Source organism: Onychomys torridus, chromosome 8, assembly GCF_903995425.1.
Source record: "Onychomys torridus chromosome 8, mOncTor1.1, whole genome shotgun sequence".
Taxonomy (NCBI): Eukaryota; Metazoa; Chordata; class Mammalia; order Rodentia; family Cricetidae; genus Onychomys; species Onychomys torridus.
In genome coordinates, this window is record NC_050450.1 from 57,683,592 (window position 1) to 57,696,798 (window position 13,207).

A 13,207-nucleotide genomic window follows, 5' to 3' on the forward strand; every position below is an offset into this window, starting at 1 on the left:
AACTCAGACAGCAAGATGGGTCCTTCCCGGGCACAGGGCACTGAGGTGCCCCCCCCCAACTTCCCCAGAGACTCCGAGGGCAAAGAAGGCTGCTCCCATTCCCAAGCCGGGCACCATCTAGTGCCAGCCGCTGGTACCCGCATGGCTTCTTCAAGGGCAGGCAATGCCTCCTCTAGATCCTTCTGGGCGTTGTCGGCCAGGGCCTGACACTTGACTTCCTCTATAGCGATCTTCTCGCTGTTGGCGGTGACGGCCTAGAGGGGAGAAGAGAAAGGGGTTTGGCTTTGTCTTGAGCAAAGGTGGGGACACCAGGGCTGGAGAAAAGGACACACAGAAAACCGAGGAGGAGGAGGCGGCGATGAGTGTGGTAACTGGCGGAGTCAGGAAGCCTCTTCCTGGGCACCCTGACGGAGGGGGCGGGCAGGACCACTGACCTTCTGCTGTTCGTCCGCCTCCCGCTTCTGCTGCACAATGACAACCAGGTACTCTTCACACTGCTTCTGGAACTCAGCCACCTTTTTCTTGGCGTCCTCCAGCTCCAGGGACATCACCTCCACCTTCTCCCTGGTTTCGTCGATCTTGAACAATCCCGTCCGTAGCTTGTTGGCTTGGTCCAGCAGCTCTTGCCGCTTCTCTCCCAGAAGCCTGCGGAGAGGCTTGTGGTGAGCTGCACGTGTGGCCAGGCTGGGAGGAAGGAGGTGTCCTGCATAATGTTCCCTCCTCGGATGTCCCAGTCTCCCTCTCTCTCTCTCCGGCCACTTTCTGCTCTCACATACAGACACACAGTCTGCTTTCTGCCTTTACGTAGCCTGCTCAAGTCTTTATCATTTCCAACAAACTCTCCACAGGTCCTTCTTGTCCCTCTCCTTTACTCTCTACACCACCATCAAAATCAGCTTGTTAAATACCGTTCTGACACATCACCTTCACACCGATGCACATAAAATACATTTTTTAAAATGACTGGCGGGGCTGGAGAGATGGCTCAGAGGTTAAGAGCACCGGCTTGCTGTTCCAGAGGTCCTGAGTTCAATTCCCAGCACCCACATGGTGGCTCACAACTATCTATGATGAGATTTGGTGCCTACTTCTGGCATGTAGGCATACGTGCTGGAACACTGTATACATAATAAATAAATAAATCTTTAAAAAAAAAAAAAGACTGCCGAACAGAAAAAAGCAGAATGTTGGCCTGTCTGTACAGAAAGAAAGGACACCAGTATATTACTCTTAAATAGTGCCTAGCACATAGTAGGCACTTTAAAAACACATGGTAAATAGGTGAACTGATGTTACTATCATCCTTACAAATTGCTTTTTTTTTTTCCAACTTTGATCAAAATACTCCGTCCAGGAAAGTGTGGTGGGTCATGCTTGTAATCCCAGCACTAAGGAGGTTGAGGCAGAAGAACTGCTGTGATCTTGACGCTGTTCTCAGCTACATAGTGAGTTCAAACTCAGACTGGGCTACATATGTGAGACACTGTCTCAAGAAAAGTCAAATAAGACAAAATATCCTTTTTTCCCCCTCTTTTTCTTTTGTTTTTTCAAGACAGGGTTTCTCTGTCTAGTTTTGGTGCCTTTCCTGGATCTCAATCTGTAGCCCAGGCTGGCCTCGAACTCACAAAGATCTGCCTGCCTCTGCCTCCCCAGTGCCACCACCGCCCGACAAAATAAAATATTCTTTACAGTAAGCCAGCAGTAGTGTTTTCCCGACTTCTACAAACCACTTAGCTAAGCTGAGGAGCTGACTGAGCCCCAAGGGAAACGGGCTCAGTCTACACCTGAAGTGGGGCCTGAGGCCTCCGCCTGTAGAACTGAGTCTAAGCAGTGTAGGACTGTAGGACACTCAGTCACTGTGTGTGTGGGGGAACCTAAGCAGACAGTGTAGGACTGTAGTACACTCAGTCACTGTGTGTGTGGGGGTGGGGTGGGGAACCTAAGCAGACAGTGTAGGACTGTAGGACACTCAGTCACTGTGTGTGTGTGTGTGTGGGGGGGGGAACCTAAGCAGACAGTGTAGGACTGTAGGACACTCAGTCACTGTGTGTGTGTGTGGGGGAACCTAAGCAGACAGTGTAGGATTGTAGGACACTCAGTCACTGTGTGTGTGTGTGTGTGGGGGGAACCTAAGCAGACAGTGTAGGACTGTAGGACACTCAGTCACTGTGTGTGTGTGGGGGGGAACCTAAGCAGACAGTGTAGGACTGTAGGACACTCAGTCACTGTGTGTGTGTGGAGGGGGGAACCTAAGCAGACAGTGTAGGACTGTAGTACACTCAGTCACTGTGTGTGTGTCGGGGGGAACCTAAGCAGACAGTGTAGGACTGTAGGACACTCAGACACTGTGTGTGTGTGTGGGGGAACCTAAGCAGACAGTGTAGGACTGTAGGACACTCAGTCACTGTGTGTGTGTGGGGGGGGGGGAACCTAAGCAGACAGTGTAGGACTGTAGGACACTCAGTCACTGTGTGTGTGTGTGTGTCGGGGGGAACCTAAGCAGACAGTGTAGGACTGTAGGACACTCAGACACTGTGTGTGTGTGGGGGGGAACCTAAGCAGACAGTGTAGGACTGTAGGACACTCAGTCACTGTGTGTGTGTCGGGGGGGGGAACCTAAGCAGGCAGTGTAGGACTGTAGGACACTCAGTCACTGTGTGTGTGTGTGTGGGGGGAACCTAAGCAGACAGTGTAGGACTGTAGTACACTCAGTCACTGTGTGTGTGTGTGTGGGGGGGGAACCTAAGCAGACAGTGTAGGACTGTAGGACACTCAGTCACTGTGTGTGTGGGGGGGGGGGGGGAACCTAAGCAGACAGTGTAGGACTGTAGGACACTCAGTCACTGTGTGTGTGTGGGGGGGACCTAAGCAGACAGTGTAGGACTGTAGGACACTCAGTCACTGTGTGTGTGTGGAGGGGGATCCTAAGCAGACAGTGTAGGACTGTAGTACACTCAGTCACTGTGTGTGTGGGGGAACCTAAGCAGACAGTGTAGGACTGTAGGACACTCAGTCACTGTGTGTGTGTGTGTGGGTCTACCTGCCCACACATCTAATATTCAAAGCCAAGTGCTGGGTTAGATAAGAGAGTAGGAAACACTTCAGTTTTCCAGTTTTTGTCTGCTTTGCTTGAATTTTTCACTTTTGGTTGTGGTTTGCTCTTCGGTAAGATCTCATATAGTCCGGGCTGGCCTCAGCTGGAACTAGAGCTGGGGGTGGGGGTTGAACTCCTGATCCCCCTGCTTCCACTTCCCAAGTACTGAGATTACAACCGTATGCTACCATTGTGGGGTCTGTGCTTGGTCGAGAATCAAAGCTAGCATTTTGTGTATGCTGAGGCACACACATACGGATTTAATTTTTTTTTTGAAACAGGGACTCACTGTGTAGCCCTGGCTGTCCTGGAATTCGCTCTGTAGACCAGACTGGCCTGGAACTCACAGAGATCCACCTGCCTCTGCCTCCTGAAAGCTGGGTATAAATGCGTGCGCCACCACTCCCAACCTTGTGTATTTTTGAGACAGGGTCCTGGTATGTAGCCAGGCTGTCCTTGATTTCCTAATCCCCCTGCATCAGCCTTTCTAGTGTGGAGAATTTATAGACACCTGGCTATTTCATGTGAATGGCCAGTCTAGAGACACCAGAGGGAGAGAGGAAAGGTCACAAATGTATGGTAAACTCCAGGTGACTTGTGGTCTAAAAAACATAGAGAAACGCCATGGGAGTGAATAAGGACAGATGGGTTAAGTCGGCCCCGGAGCCCAGGGGACATGACTGGAGACTCTAGAAAAGGCCTTCCCAACAGAAGTCCCTCCTCTCAGTAACTTCCAGCAACTGAGCCCCTCTGTGACTCCCCCATCCATCCCACCTTAGTGCCCACCCTCCAGCCTGTCCCCTTGTCCAGATCCTGGTTATTTTCCCGGATATCATTTCACTAAACAACACCCTGGCCCTCCTTGCCTCCCGGTTTCCGTACTTTTTATACCCAGACACGAGCTCCAGGTAGTTTGTGGGTGTGACATAGTTGTGTCTCCGCAGTTCCAACATCATCTTCTGGGAGTACTGAGCCACGGACCAGTGCATAGTGACAAAGATCTGGGCTACTTTCCTGTGGATCTGAAGCCAACAACACAGAATGGAAGATACAGGGTGTGGACCAGGGATGGAGGGGAGGTGGGGTGGGGCTGAAGTGTCGGGAGGGAAGGGCTCACATTCTCCTGTGTCCCCAAGTCCACTCCTATGAGGTACTTCTCAGCCACCTCCAGCAAGGCTTCCCGGGGCCACTCTGAGAACCAGTTGATGGTTGTACAGTTCACCAAGGCTGGGTACTGGCGAATCCAGTTCCTAGAGGGGAGGTGGAGGGCATTAGGTCTACCCACAAGTGCCCTTAGCCTTCTAGCACACGCCCACCTGCTTCGCAGAAACCTAGGGCCCCATCCTCCTCCTCCTCATTATCCCCTATCTGCTCGTGCATATGGACCTCAGTTTAGCACAACATTGAGACATGGTCTCAGGTCAAAAAGGCCCAGATCCACATTTCCTAGAAGCTGACCTTGAGCAAGTATCTGACATACTCAACATCAGTTCCCTCATCTCTAGATGGGGACTAACAGTATACACTAAGGTTGTTGGGAATTCGGTGAGAGAACCCAAGAAGAAGGCTTAGCATGGCACCCCCGTGATAAATACACCATGCACCATAAATTTAAAATGTAAGCAAAATAGTAACCCAGTTTGCCTCAGCCTCTTCCTAAGTTTATTTTGGTTTGATTTTTAATTTTTTTTTTTATTTATGTTATGTGCATTGGTGTTTTGCCTGCCTGTATGTATGTCTGTGTGAGGGTGTCAAATCCTCATATTTATGTTATGTGCCATGTGGGTGCTGGGAATTGAACTCGGGCCCTTTGGAAGAGTAGTCAGTGCTCTTAACTACTGAGCCATCTCTCCAGCCCCTATTCAGGTTGGTCTCAAATTTGCAGCAATCTTCTTGCCTCAGCCTTCCAAGTTCTGAGATTACAGGTGTGCACTGTCACACCCAACCTCTTCCTTCTAGGTTTTTTTTTTTTTTCTGGAGCTAAGGATCGAACCCAGGGCCTTGTGCTTGCTAGGCAAGCACTCTACCACTGAGCTAAATCCCCAACCCTGCTCCTTCTAGTTTTGACTGTTCTGAAATATCTAGCCATACAAGAATGGATTTTAAAAAAAATGTTATGCCAGGCAGTGGTGGCACATGCCTTTGATCCCAGCACTCGGGAGGCAGAGGCAGATGGATCTCTGTGAGTTCGAGGCCAGCCTGGTCTACAAATCGAGTTCCAGGAAAGGCGCAAAACTACATAGAGAAACCCTGTCTCGAAAAAAAAAAAAAAGTTATGTATGCATACTGTGTAATTCTATTCACCCGTTAATCAAGAAGAAGAAAATCATGTCATATGGTACAATATGGATGAAACTTGAGAACATCCCCAAGTGAAATAAGTAAGTCACAAAAGGACAAATACTGCACCACTCTACTTGTATGAGGTCATCAAAAGTCGTCAAATTCACAGAGATGGGAAGTAGAAAGGCAGTTTCCGGAAGCTGGGGAGTTATTCTCTGCTGGGTAAAGACTTTTGAGTCTGAGAAAACGAAAAGGCTCTCGTGGGCTGCTGCAGAACAATGTGGGCACTTAACACTCCTGAACTGTGGAGGGGGTCACATGGAACACCCTAACTTCCAGAGGACACAGAAGGCCAAAAGAGAGGGGAGTCCTGGGGGCCAAGGATAACACGGGCAGAATCACCTGAAGGGGTCTCCCACTGGACTGAGGCACAGCACAATGTGCAGGTTGTTCCGGACGCGCTCAATGAGGTATGCGAAGAGGCTGTCCGAGGATTCTGATACCTGTTCCGCCCGGGCCTGATCTATGATCTGGCTCTGGATCTGGACAAAAGCTACCCTGAGTCAGGATGGAAGTGCTCACAGCATTATGAGCCAGATAGCAGGTTAGGCTGGCAGACTGGAGTGGGATTTAAAGCAACTCTGCCCCTCCCCCACCCCCCACCCCAACCCACCCCCCACCCTGTCCCGTGAGGCCTCTGGGAGATGACTGATGATAGACTCCAACAGCCCTTCAGCCTCCCAGGGCCCAGGGCCTGATCTGGATGGGATGGTTGGGGATGCTACAGAAACAGATGCAAAATCTGTGGATTTCGGTGGTTGTTAGGAAAGCCAAAGAACCAAGTTAGCACTGAAGGAATTGTACCTCTTCAAACTCATCTGATTTGTAGAGATTGGGGACTTCGCCTGAGCTGAGGATGTTGTTGATGTCTTCCAGGAAGGAATCATCAGCGATCTGTGTGTCCACAAAAAGGAAGGACGTGGTCTTGAGCTCCACCCCTGCCTGGCGATACAGACGCTTGATATCTGGCCAAATAATTAAAGTCAAAGGGAAAGACTTACTTCAGACTCCCCAGCCTAGTCCCCCCAAGCTTCAGGACCCTCTCTCAGCCCAAAAGCACCTATAGGACCCACACCATCATCCTACGCCTGGCCCACAAATGCCAGGGGCATCCCACCGCCTGGCACGGTGGTAACACAAGCAGATCATCTTTCACTCTAAAGCCCCTGCCCTCTTCCAGTTCAGGAGCCCAGCCGTACCATCTCGGAATTCTTGTTTACGATAGTGTTTGGTGACCTCAATCTGGAACGTGTTGTACTCGCAGATGGAAGAGGCCAAGCGGGCCAGACTCTGGCGTCCACTGCCCCCAATCCCCACCAAGAGCATGTTGCCTCGAGGCTGTCCGATTACCCGCACGATCCGAGTGACTGGGGAGTGGGGTGAGGGTAGTGCACTGGGTAAGCAATTCCAACCAACTCCGGGCCCTGAGCTAGAGATCAGAGCCTCTGAGGCTGAGGCCCAGGAGTCAAGTAAGAGGGAAGGAGTTGGTGCCCAAGGCTCTGATGGCAGTTCAACCTTTAACCTTCACCTTGCCCACTAAACACTCCTGGGGATAGGTGTGGCAGTGCAGGCCTGGGATACCAAGGAGAGGCAGACAGGAGGGTCACCACAAGTTTAAGACCAGCAATTTCCAAGCCAGCTAGGGGCTACACAGTAAGACCCTGTCTCAAAACAAAAATGAGGCTGGGTGGTGGTGGCGCACGCCTTTAATCCCAGCACTCGGGAGGCAGAGCCAGGCGGATCTTTGTGAGTTTGAGGCCAGCCTGGTCTACAGAGCGAGATCCAGGACAGGCACAAAGCTACACAGAGAAACCCTGTCTTGAAAAACAAAACACACACACACACACACAAACAAAGAATAAATAAATACACTCCACTGGCACAAGAATATGTTGGACCAGGAAGGAACTTGATTTGGGAGTGGCCTTGGAGGGAAACTGCAGGTAGAGAAGGGGGGCCAGAGGAGCAAGCACTTACTGTGTTCGATGGCTTCCCGGAAGAGTACTAGCTGCATGGGCACCACCGAAGGAGACAGGTTGTACTCACTTAGGGCCGTCTCCATGGCCGTCTTTAACACCGTCAGATCCACCAGGTCTTCATAGACCTTGGGTTCCTTCAGGAAGTCCCCTAGGCCATGGAGAAGGGCATTCGAGTCCCCAAGGCCTGGTCCCCTGAGATTCCCTTAGGGCCCTTAGCATCTGGAATCCATGCCCCACCTTCTAACTAACCTCCTAAGGCCCAAAGTAGTCCCAGATCCCGGCTCACCAAAGATAGGAGGACGTTTGTTGGGGCAGAGATTATGAAAAGTGAGGTCAAAGAAGGTGCCCAGTTTGTCACTTATGATGCCCATAAAGGCTTCCATGTCTGTTGCGTCGACCAGCCTGTCTGAGAAGACCCTGTTGGAAACAGTGTGGGAGGGTCAGGGCTAAAGAGGAGAACAGTCCCAGGGAAGGGGAAGCCAAGCCAGAGGTGAAGGCTGCGGTTGGGATTGAGGCTGGGAAAGTTGATCTGGCCAGGACACACAGACACGTCACCTGAAACACTCATGGATCCAGAGTCTGGTGATGCTGGCCTTGGTATCATGGAAGTCCTTGTTGGCTCTTAGCATGCCCTGGAAAATCTGGAAGGTTGAAGCCCTGATATTAGTAAGGGGAGAAAAGAGATCCTCTGCAGATCTGGGGTTGAAAGCAGAGTGCAAGGCTGCACAGCATTTTAGGGTGGGGGGACCATAGGCACGTGCTTCATTATGGAATTCTATTTTTATTGTTTAAAGATTTAAAAAGTGTGTGTGTGTGTGTGTGTGTGTGTGTGTGTGTGTGTGTGTGTGACATATGTGCAGGACTCCACAGGGGTCAAAAAAGGCATTGAGCTCCTCAGAGCTGGAGTTTGTGGTGGTTGTGAGCCACTCAATGTGGGAGCCAGGGACCAAACCTGAAAGGACTGAAAGCACACTGGGCGGTGGTGCACGCCTCTAATCCCAGCACTCGGGAGGCAGAGCCAGGTGGATCTCCGTGAGTTCGAGGCCAGACTGGTCTACAGAGTGAGTTCCAGGACAGCCACGGGGCTACACAGAGAAACCCTGTCTCAAAGGAGGAGGAGGAGGAAGTTGCTGCTGCTGCTGAGGAGGAGGCCGAGCGAGGTCAAAGGGGAGAGGTCAGGCCAAAGCTTACCTTGGAGATGTCTCGGAGGTTGAAAAGGTAATGGATCTTAGCAGGTGTAGGCAGGAAGCGCTGCACCACCGTGTTGTACACATCCAAGGTGGCCTCTGTCACCACGTTCCCAATGGGCTTCACCTCTTCTTCAAAATCCTGAAGCTTCTGGTTGATCATAGTGCCAAATATCCGGATAATCTGAGATTCCTAGAAAAAGATTCAGACTCACTTTCCAAGGTTCCTGGGCCTGGAGCCAGAGCCAGGACCAGTGTGAGGCTAATACAGAGCTCACCTCATAAACAGAATTGAAAAAGCATTTTAAACACACACACACACACACACACACACACACACACACACGAAAACAACCACTGATAAATAATTTTTATATAATCCTTTTTTTTTTTTTTGAGCTGAGGATCGAACCCAGGGCCTTGCACTTGCTAGGCAAGCACTCTACCACTGAGCTAAATCCCCAACCCCATAATTCTTTAAATAAAAACAATTATGAAAAAATCCGTTCTTCATCTCAGGCCTTACTGTGGCTCAGTAATGCACTGCACTGATTTCACATATGAAACTCTGCCGGGCGGTGGTGGCACACGCCTGTAATCCCAGCACTCAGGAGGCAGAGGCAGGGGGATCTCTGTGAGTTTGAGGCCATCCTGGTCTACAAAGTGAGTTCCAGGAAAAGGCACAAAGCTACCCAGAGAAACCCTGTCTCAGAAAACCAAAAAAAAAAAAAAGAAAAAAGAAAATAAATTTTGGTATCATGTTTGTGGAGAATTTTTTACATTAACTTTATGGGGGCTGGGGATTTAGCTCAGTGGTAGAGCGCTTGCCTAGCAAGTGCAAGGCCCTGGGTTCGGTCCTCAGCTCCGACAAAAAAAAAAAAATATATGTATCTGTATGTGGGCATGTGTATGCCATGGCACACATGTGGAGATTACAGGACAGTCTGTGGGAAACAGCTCTCTCCTTCCACCACGAAGGTCCCAGGGATTGGGCTCAGGTTGTAAGGCTTGGTAACAGGCATCTTTACCTTCTTGACTTAATTTTAATTTAAAGAAAATATTTAATTAAGTGCCAGGTATAGTGACACACACCTGTACACCTGGCACTTGGGAGGCTGAGGGTAGAGAGGGTATGAGTTTTAAAGCCACCTCAGACTACACTTAGTGAGACCTTGTCTCGAAAACTAAAAAAATAGTATTTCTCCTGATTGTCGTTTTATTTGGCTTTGCTTCTCAGTCCCCGTAAATTTGCATTCACCTCCCTAACCCTGGCACTGATTTTGGCTCTTAACTTTGCAAGATCTACCTCCTTGAACTGGCTTCAGCCCCAGGCATTCTCTGGCCATGGACAGACACCAGGCCTCCACATTCCAGAGCCAGCAGGCCAAACTTGGAAACACTGCAGCTGCCCTGGCTCAGGAGATACCGAGGGCTTCTACAGAGGGCCTCACCTCTAGGTATCACCACTCCCCGAAAGCAACTCTGCTCAAGGCCTAGCCTCCTGGCATGTTCGGCTCCTCATTCTACAGGCCTGGGATGGTTTTGCCCTGTACGATCCCCACCCTCAACCCCCAATGGCCTCACAGTGGGGAAGGTCATGTTGATAATGTTGAAGCGACTCTGTAGCCTCGGGGAGATAACAGTCCGTCCACCCCCTGGAGGGCCCATGGCAGCCATCAGGAACATGTCCTAGAGAGCAAAGACAAAGATGGGGGAGAGACAGGTGGGGTGACGAGAGACAGATGCTGATGCTGCTTCCTGATAGCCAGGAGAGAGGGCCCTGAATGTTTCTAACAGAAATAGGACACATTTAAGGTGCAGGTACCTCAGTCACCCTGATCTCACGGTTACACATCATACTGCATGTATTACAACAGCATGCTGGCTGAGCACAGGGGCACACAGCTTGAATCCCTGAACCCAGGAGGCAGAGACAGGAGAATCCTTGTGAGTTCAAGAGACCAGCCTGGTCTACATAGCAAGTTCCAGGACAGCCAGAACTACAACATACAAAGAACCTGTCTTGCCGGATGATGGTGATGTATGCCTTTAATCCTAGCACTCGGCAGGCGTTGTCTGTGAGTTTGAGGCCAAGGCTACACAGAGAAACCTTGTCTCAAAAAGACAAAACAAAACAAAAACCAAACCCAAAAACCAATTAAGAAAAGAAAAGAAAAAGGAAAAAGAGAGAAAGTCCAGTCTATGATCCCATGTGGGGAGAGACTGAAGATAGAAGGGAGCTGTCTGGGCTGTGGGTGGAGAAGAGAACAGACAGACAGATGGATTTATTGCAACCGCAGGAAGAGGAGGAGTCTATGAGTGTGGAGTTAGGACCTGGCTCTGAGGATGTTGTTGCCGTGCAAGTGAGCAGAGGAAGCTAGGCGACGTGAAGAACGAGACCCTCAGGTCGCTAAGTACAGGACAGGCTCAGTGAGGAGAGTTATCATTGGGGGTCAGTAACTTGGGAGCCAGATATATGGGTCCCCAGAAAGGAACAGTGCGGGCCTGTGGAGGGAGGAAGATAGGATTGTAAGAGAGGGGGCCCAGTGGAGCAGGGACTAAGCCCGCCTAGCCCAGGAGAGAACAGATACCTGAGAACAGTCTCAGGGTACTTACTCGAATATGCTTGATGGTCTGCTTCATACGGTCATACCAGAAGCCATAGTCAATCCAGAGGCGGATCAGCTCCAGTGGTGGCTGGGACCCAAACATGTCCTTAGCCGGCATGTTCAGGTCATCCATGAAGGTGATCATGCTCTTGCCCCCAAAGGGCACGTACACACCCTTGGTTCGCTTCTCCACTCTGCTCTCAATGATGCTCTGGACGTTGTTGGATGTGGTCTGGTGGAAGAGCACAGAACGGATACAGATGTAAGTGTTCCCGAGAGAAACACGGGGCCCCGGAGGAGCGTCAGCTGAGCACTTGAGTTCGGGGAGAGAGCAGATGGTGAGGAGCCGGCAGCCCGAGCCCCGACGTACCTGTGCGGACATGTTGACTATGAGCACTGACCACTGGCTGGAAGGCAGGGACTGGAGAACACTCTGGGCTATGGAGGTCTTTCCAGTTCCCACAGGGCCCACCAGTAAGACAGGGTTCTGGTTGGCCACCAAGGTGCTCACTAGGTAGTTGTACCGGACAGTATCAACAGTAGGTACCATGATCTTATAGAAAGGGGCGCTAGGGAAGAAAGGAAAGGTGTCTCAGGGAGCATTGGCACTCTCCAGTTCAGCTCTCACGGCCTCTCTCCTCCTAGGGTTTATGGTCTTCTGGTGTGACCATGGTCTAATCAACAGCCCCGCCCTCTAGATCTTACTTCCCAAAGCTAGTCACCTCTTCCCTGGAAGTGGTTTTCTCCTTTCACAGTTCACCCTGGCTCCCAGGCCCATCGCTCTGGCCATATCTGCCACCAACTACAGAACCAAGCCCGAGACAAACCCCAGACTCTGCTCTCACTTGGGAGGATAACGCCAACTCTTAGGGAGCTTCTCCTCAAATGATGTCCAAGTCCGCATCTTGGGGTTCACGTAGTATTCATACACTGTGTCCTAAGGACAGTATGTGAGTCATGTTACTAGAACCTTCCTTCAGCTCTTACCAGGCAGAGGCAGGTGGGGGGAGTCAGGCAGAGGCTGACCAGAGTGCCTTGCAAGTCCTGGGAAAAATAGGACATACGGGGCAGCTAGCTTTAAGAGCCCTGACCTTATTGGGAAACGAGCCCTCGATTTCTCGAAGGTAACTGTCAATCTTCTTGCGTCCATCCTCATCCACAGAGGCACACACAGACCAGATCATGCTGAACACAAATGTCATCTCTACCATAATAGAATAGTTATCAGTATCAGCTGGGTTCACCTGGGTAGAGAAGAGAAGAGGTTCAGGAATCCAGAGCGCTGAACTTGCCTTAGAATAACCTTTGTTACTCAAGACACAGGAGCCACACTTGTAAGAGATGGGAGGATCTAGTTCAGCAGGTTATCACAAAGGCAGAGAACCTGCCTTTTCCCTGGTTCTATGTGGGAAACCATGGGGCTGTTTTCCAAATGTTGTGTTCATCTACAACCTACTCACGGATTTTAGCTACATCTCTGCAATTGCTCAGAAATGCCTCTAGGCTAAGTCATAGAACGTAAGTGTCCGCTGGCCATATCAGGCCTGCCCTGGAGGAACACTCAGGGGTGTTCAAGGGGACAGGCACATGGTGACCTGTTTGTAACTGAAAAAAAAAAAGACAAAACCACCTGGAAATAACCTAACCATCTACCAATAGAGGAACGGAGAGTCAGTAAGTGCAGGGGTTTACCACGGAATAGTACACACTGCTAAAGCAACCATGTGCACATCACAGTAGACACTATGTCACAGTTTGGGTTTGACAAGCATGCAATTGCATGTAGCATAATCCATTTTTTTTTTTTTTTTTGGTTTGTATGTTTGTTTTGTTTTTGAGCCCTGGCTATCCTGGGACTCTCTGTGTAGAATAGCCTGGTCTCAGATTTACAGAGGTTCGCCTGTGTCTGCCTCCTAAAAGCTGAGATTTAAGGCATGCACCATCATGCCACACCATAGTCTACTTCCTAAACAGGATAACATCTGTGGATACCTG

General features: G+C 50.3%; 1 protein-coding gene across 1 annotated transcript in view; it reads right to left on the reverse strand.

Annotated features, from left to right (window-relative positions):
- Positions 1–13,207, reverse strand: part of Dnah2 (dynein axonemal heavy chain 2) — a 100,312-nt gene that overhangs the window by 25,185 nt on the left and 61,920 nt on the right. Inside the window, exons 38-53 of the mRNA XM_036195242.1 lie at positions 12,304–12,456; positions 12,058–12,149; positions 11,583–11,781; positions 11,220–11,444; positions 10,188–10,292; positions 8,608–8,796; positions 7,972–8,057; positions 7,703–7,833; positions 7,415–7,564; positions 6,637–6,804; positions 6,242–6,402; positions 5,780–5,919; positions 4,212–4,344; positions 3,977–4,116; positions 435–645; positions 138–254 (exon numbers count right to left, since the gene is read on the reverse strand). Of these exons, the coding sequence (XP_036051135.1) occupies positions 138–254; positions 435–645; positions 3,977–4,116; positions 4,212–4,344; positions 5,780–5,919; positions 6,242–6,402; positions 6,637–6,804; positions 7,415–7,564; positions 7,703–7,833; positions 7,972–8,057; positions 8,608–8,796; positions 10,188–10,292; positions 11,220–11,444; positions 11,583–11,781; positions 12,058–12,149; positions 12,304–12,456 (2,400 nt within the window). The remainder of the gene's footprint in view (positions 1–137; positions 255–434; positions 646–3,976; positions 4,117–4,211; positions 4,345–5,779; positions 5,920–6,241; positions 6,403–6,636; positions 6,805–7,414; positions 7,565–7,702; positions 7,834–7,971; positions 8,058–8,607; positions 8,797–10,187; positions 10,293–11,219; positions 11,445–11,582; positions 11,782–12,057; positions 12,150–12,303; positions 12,457–13,207) is intronic.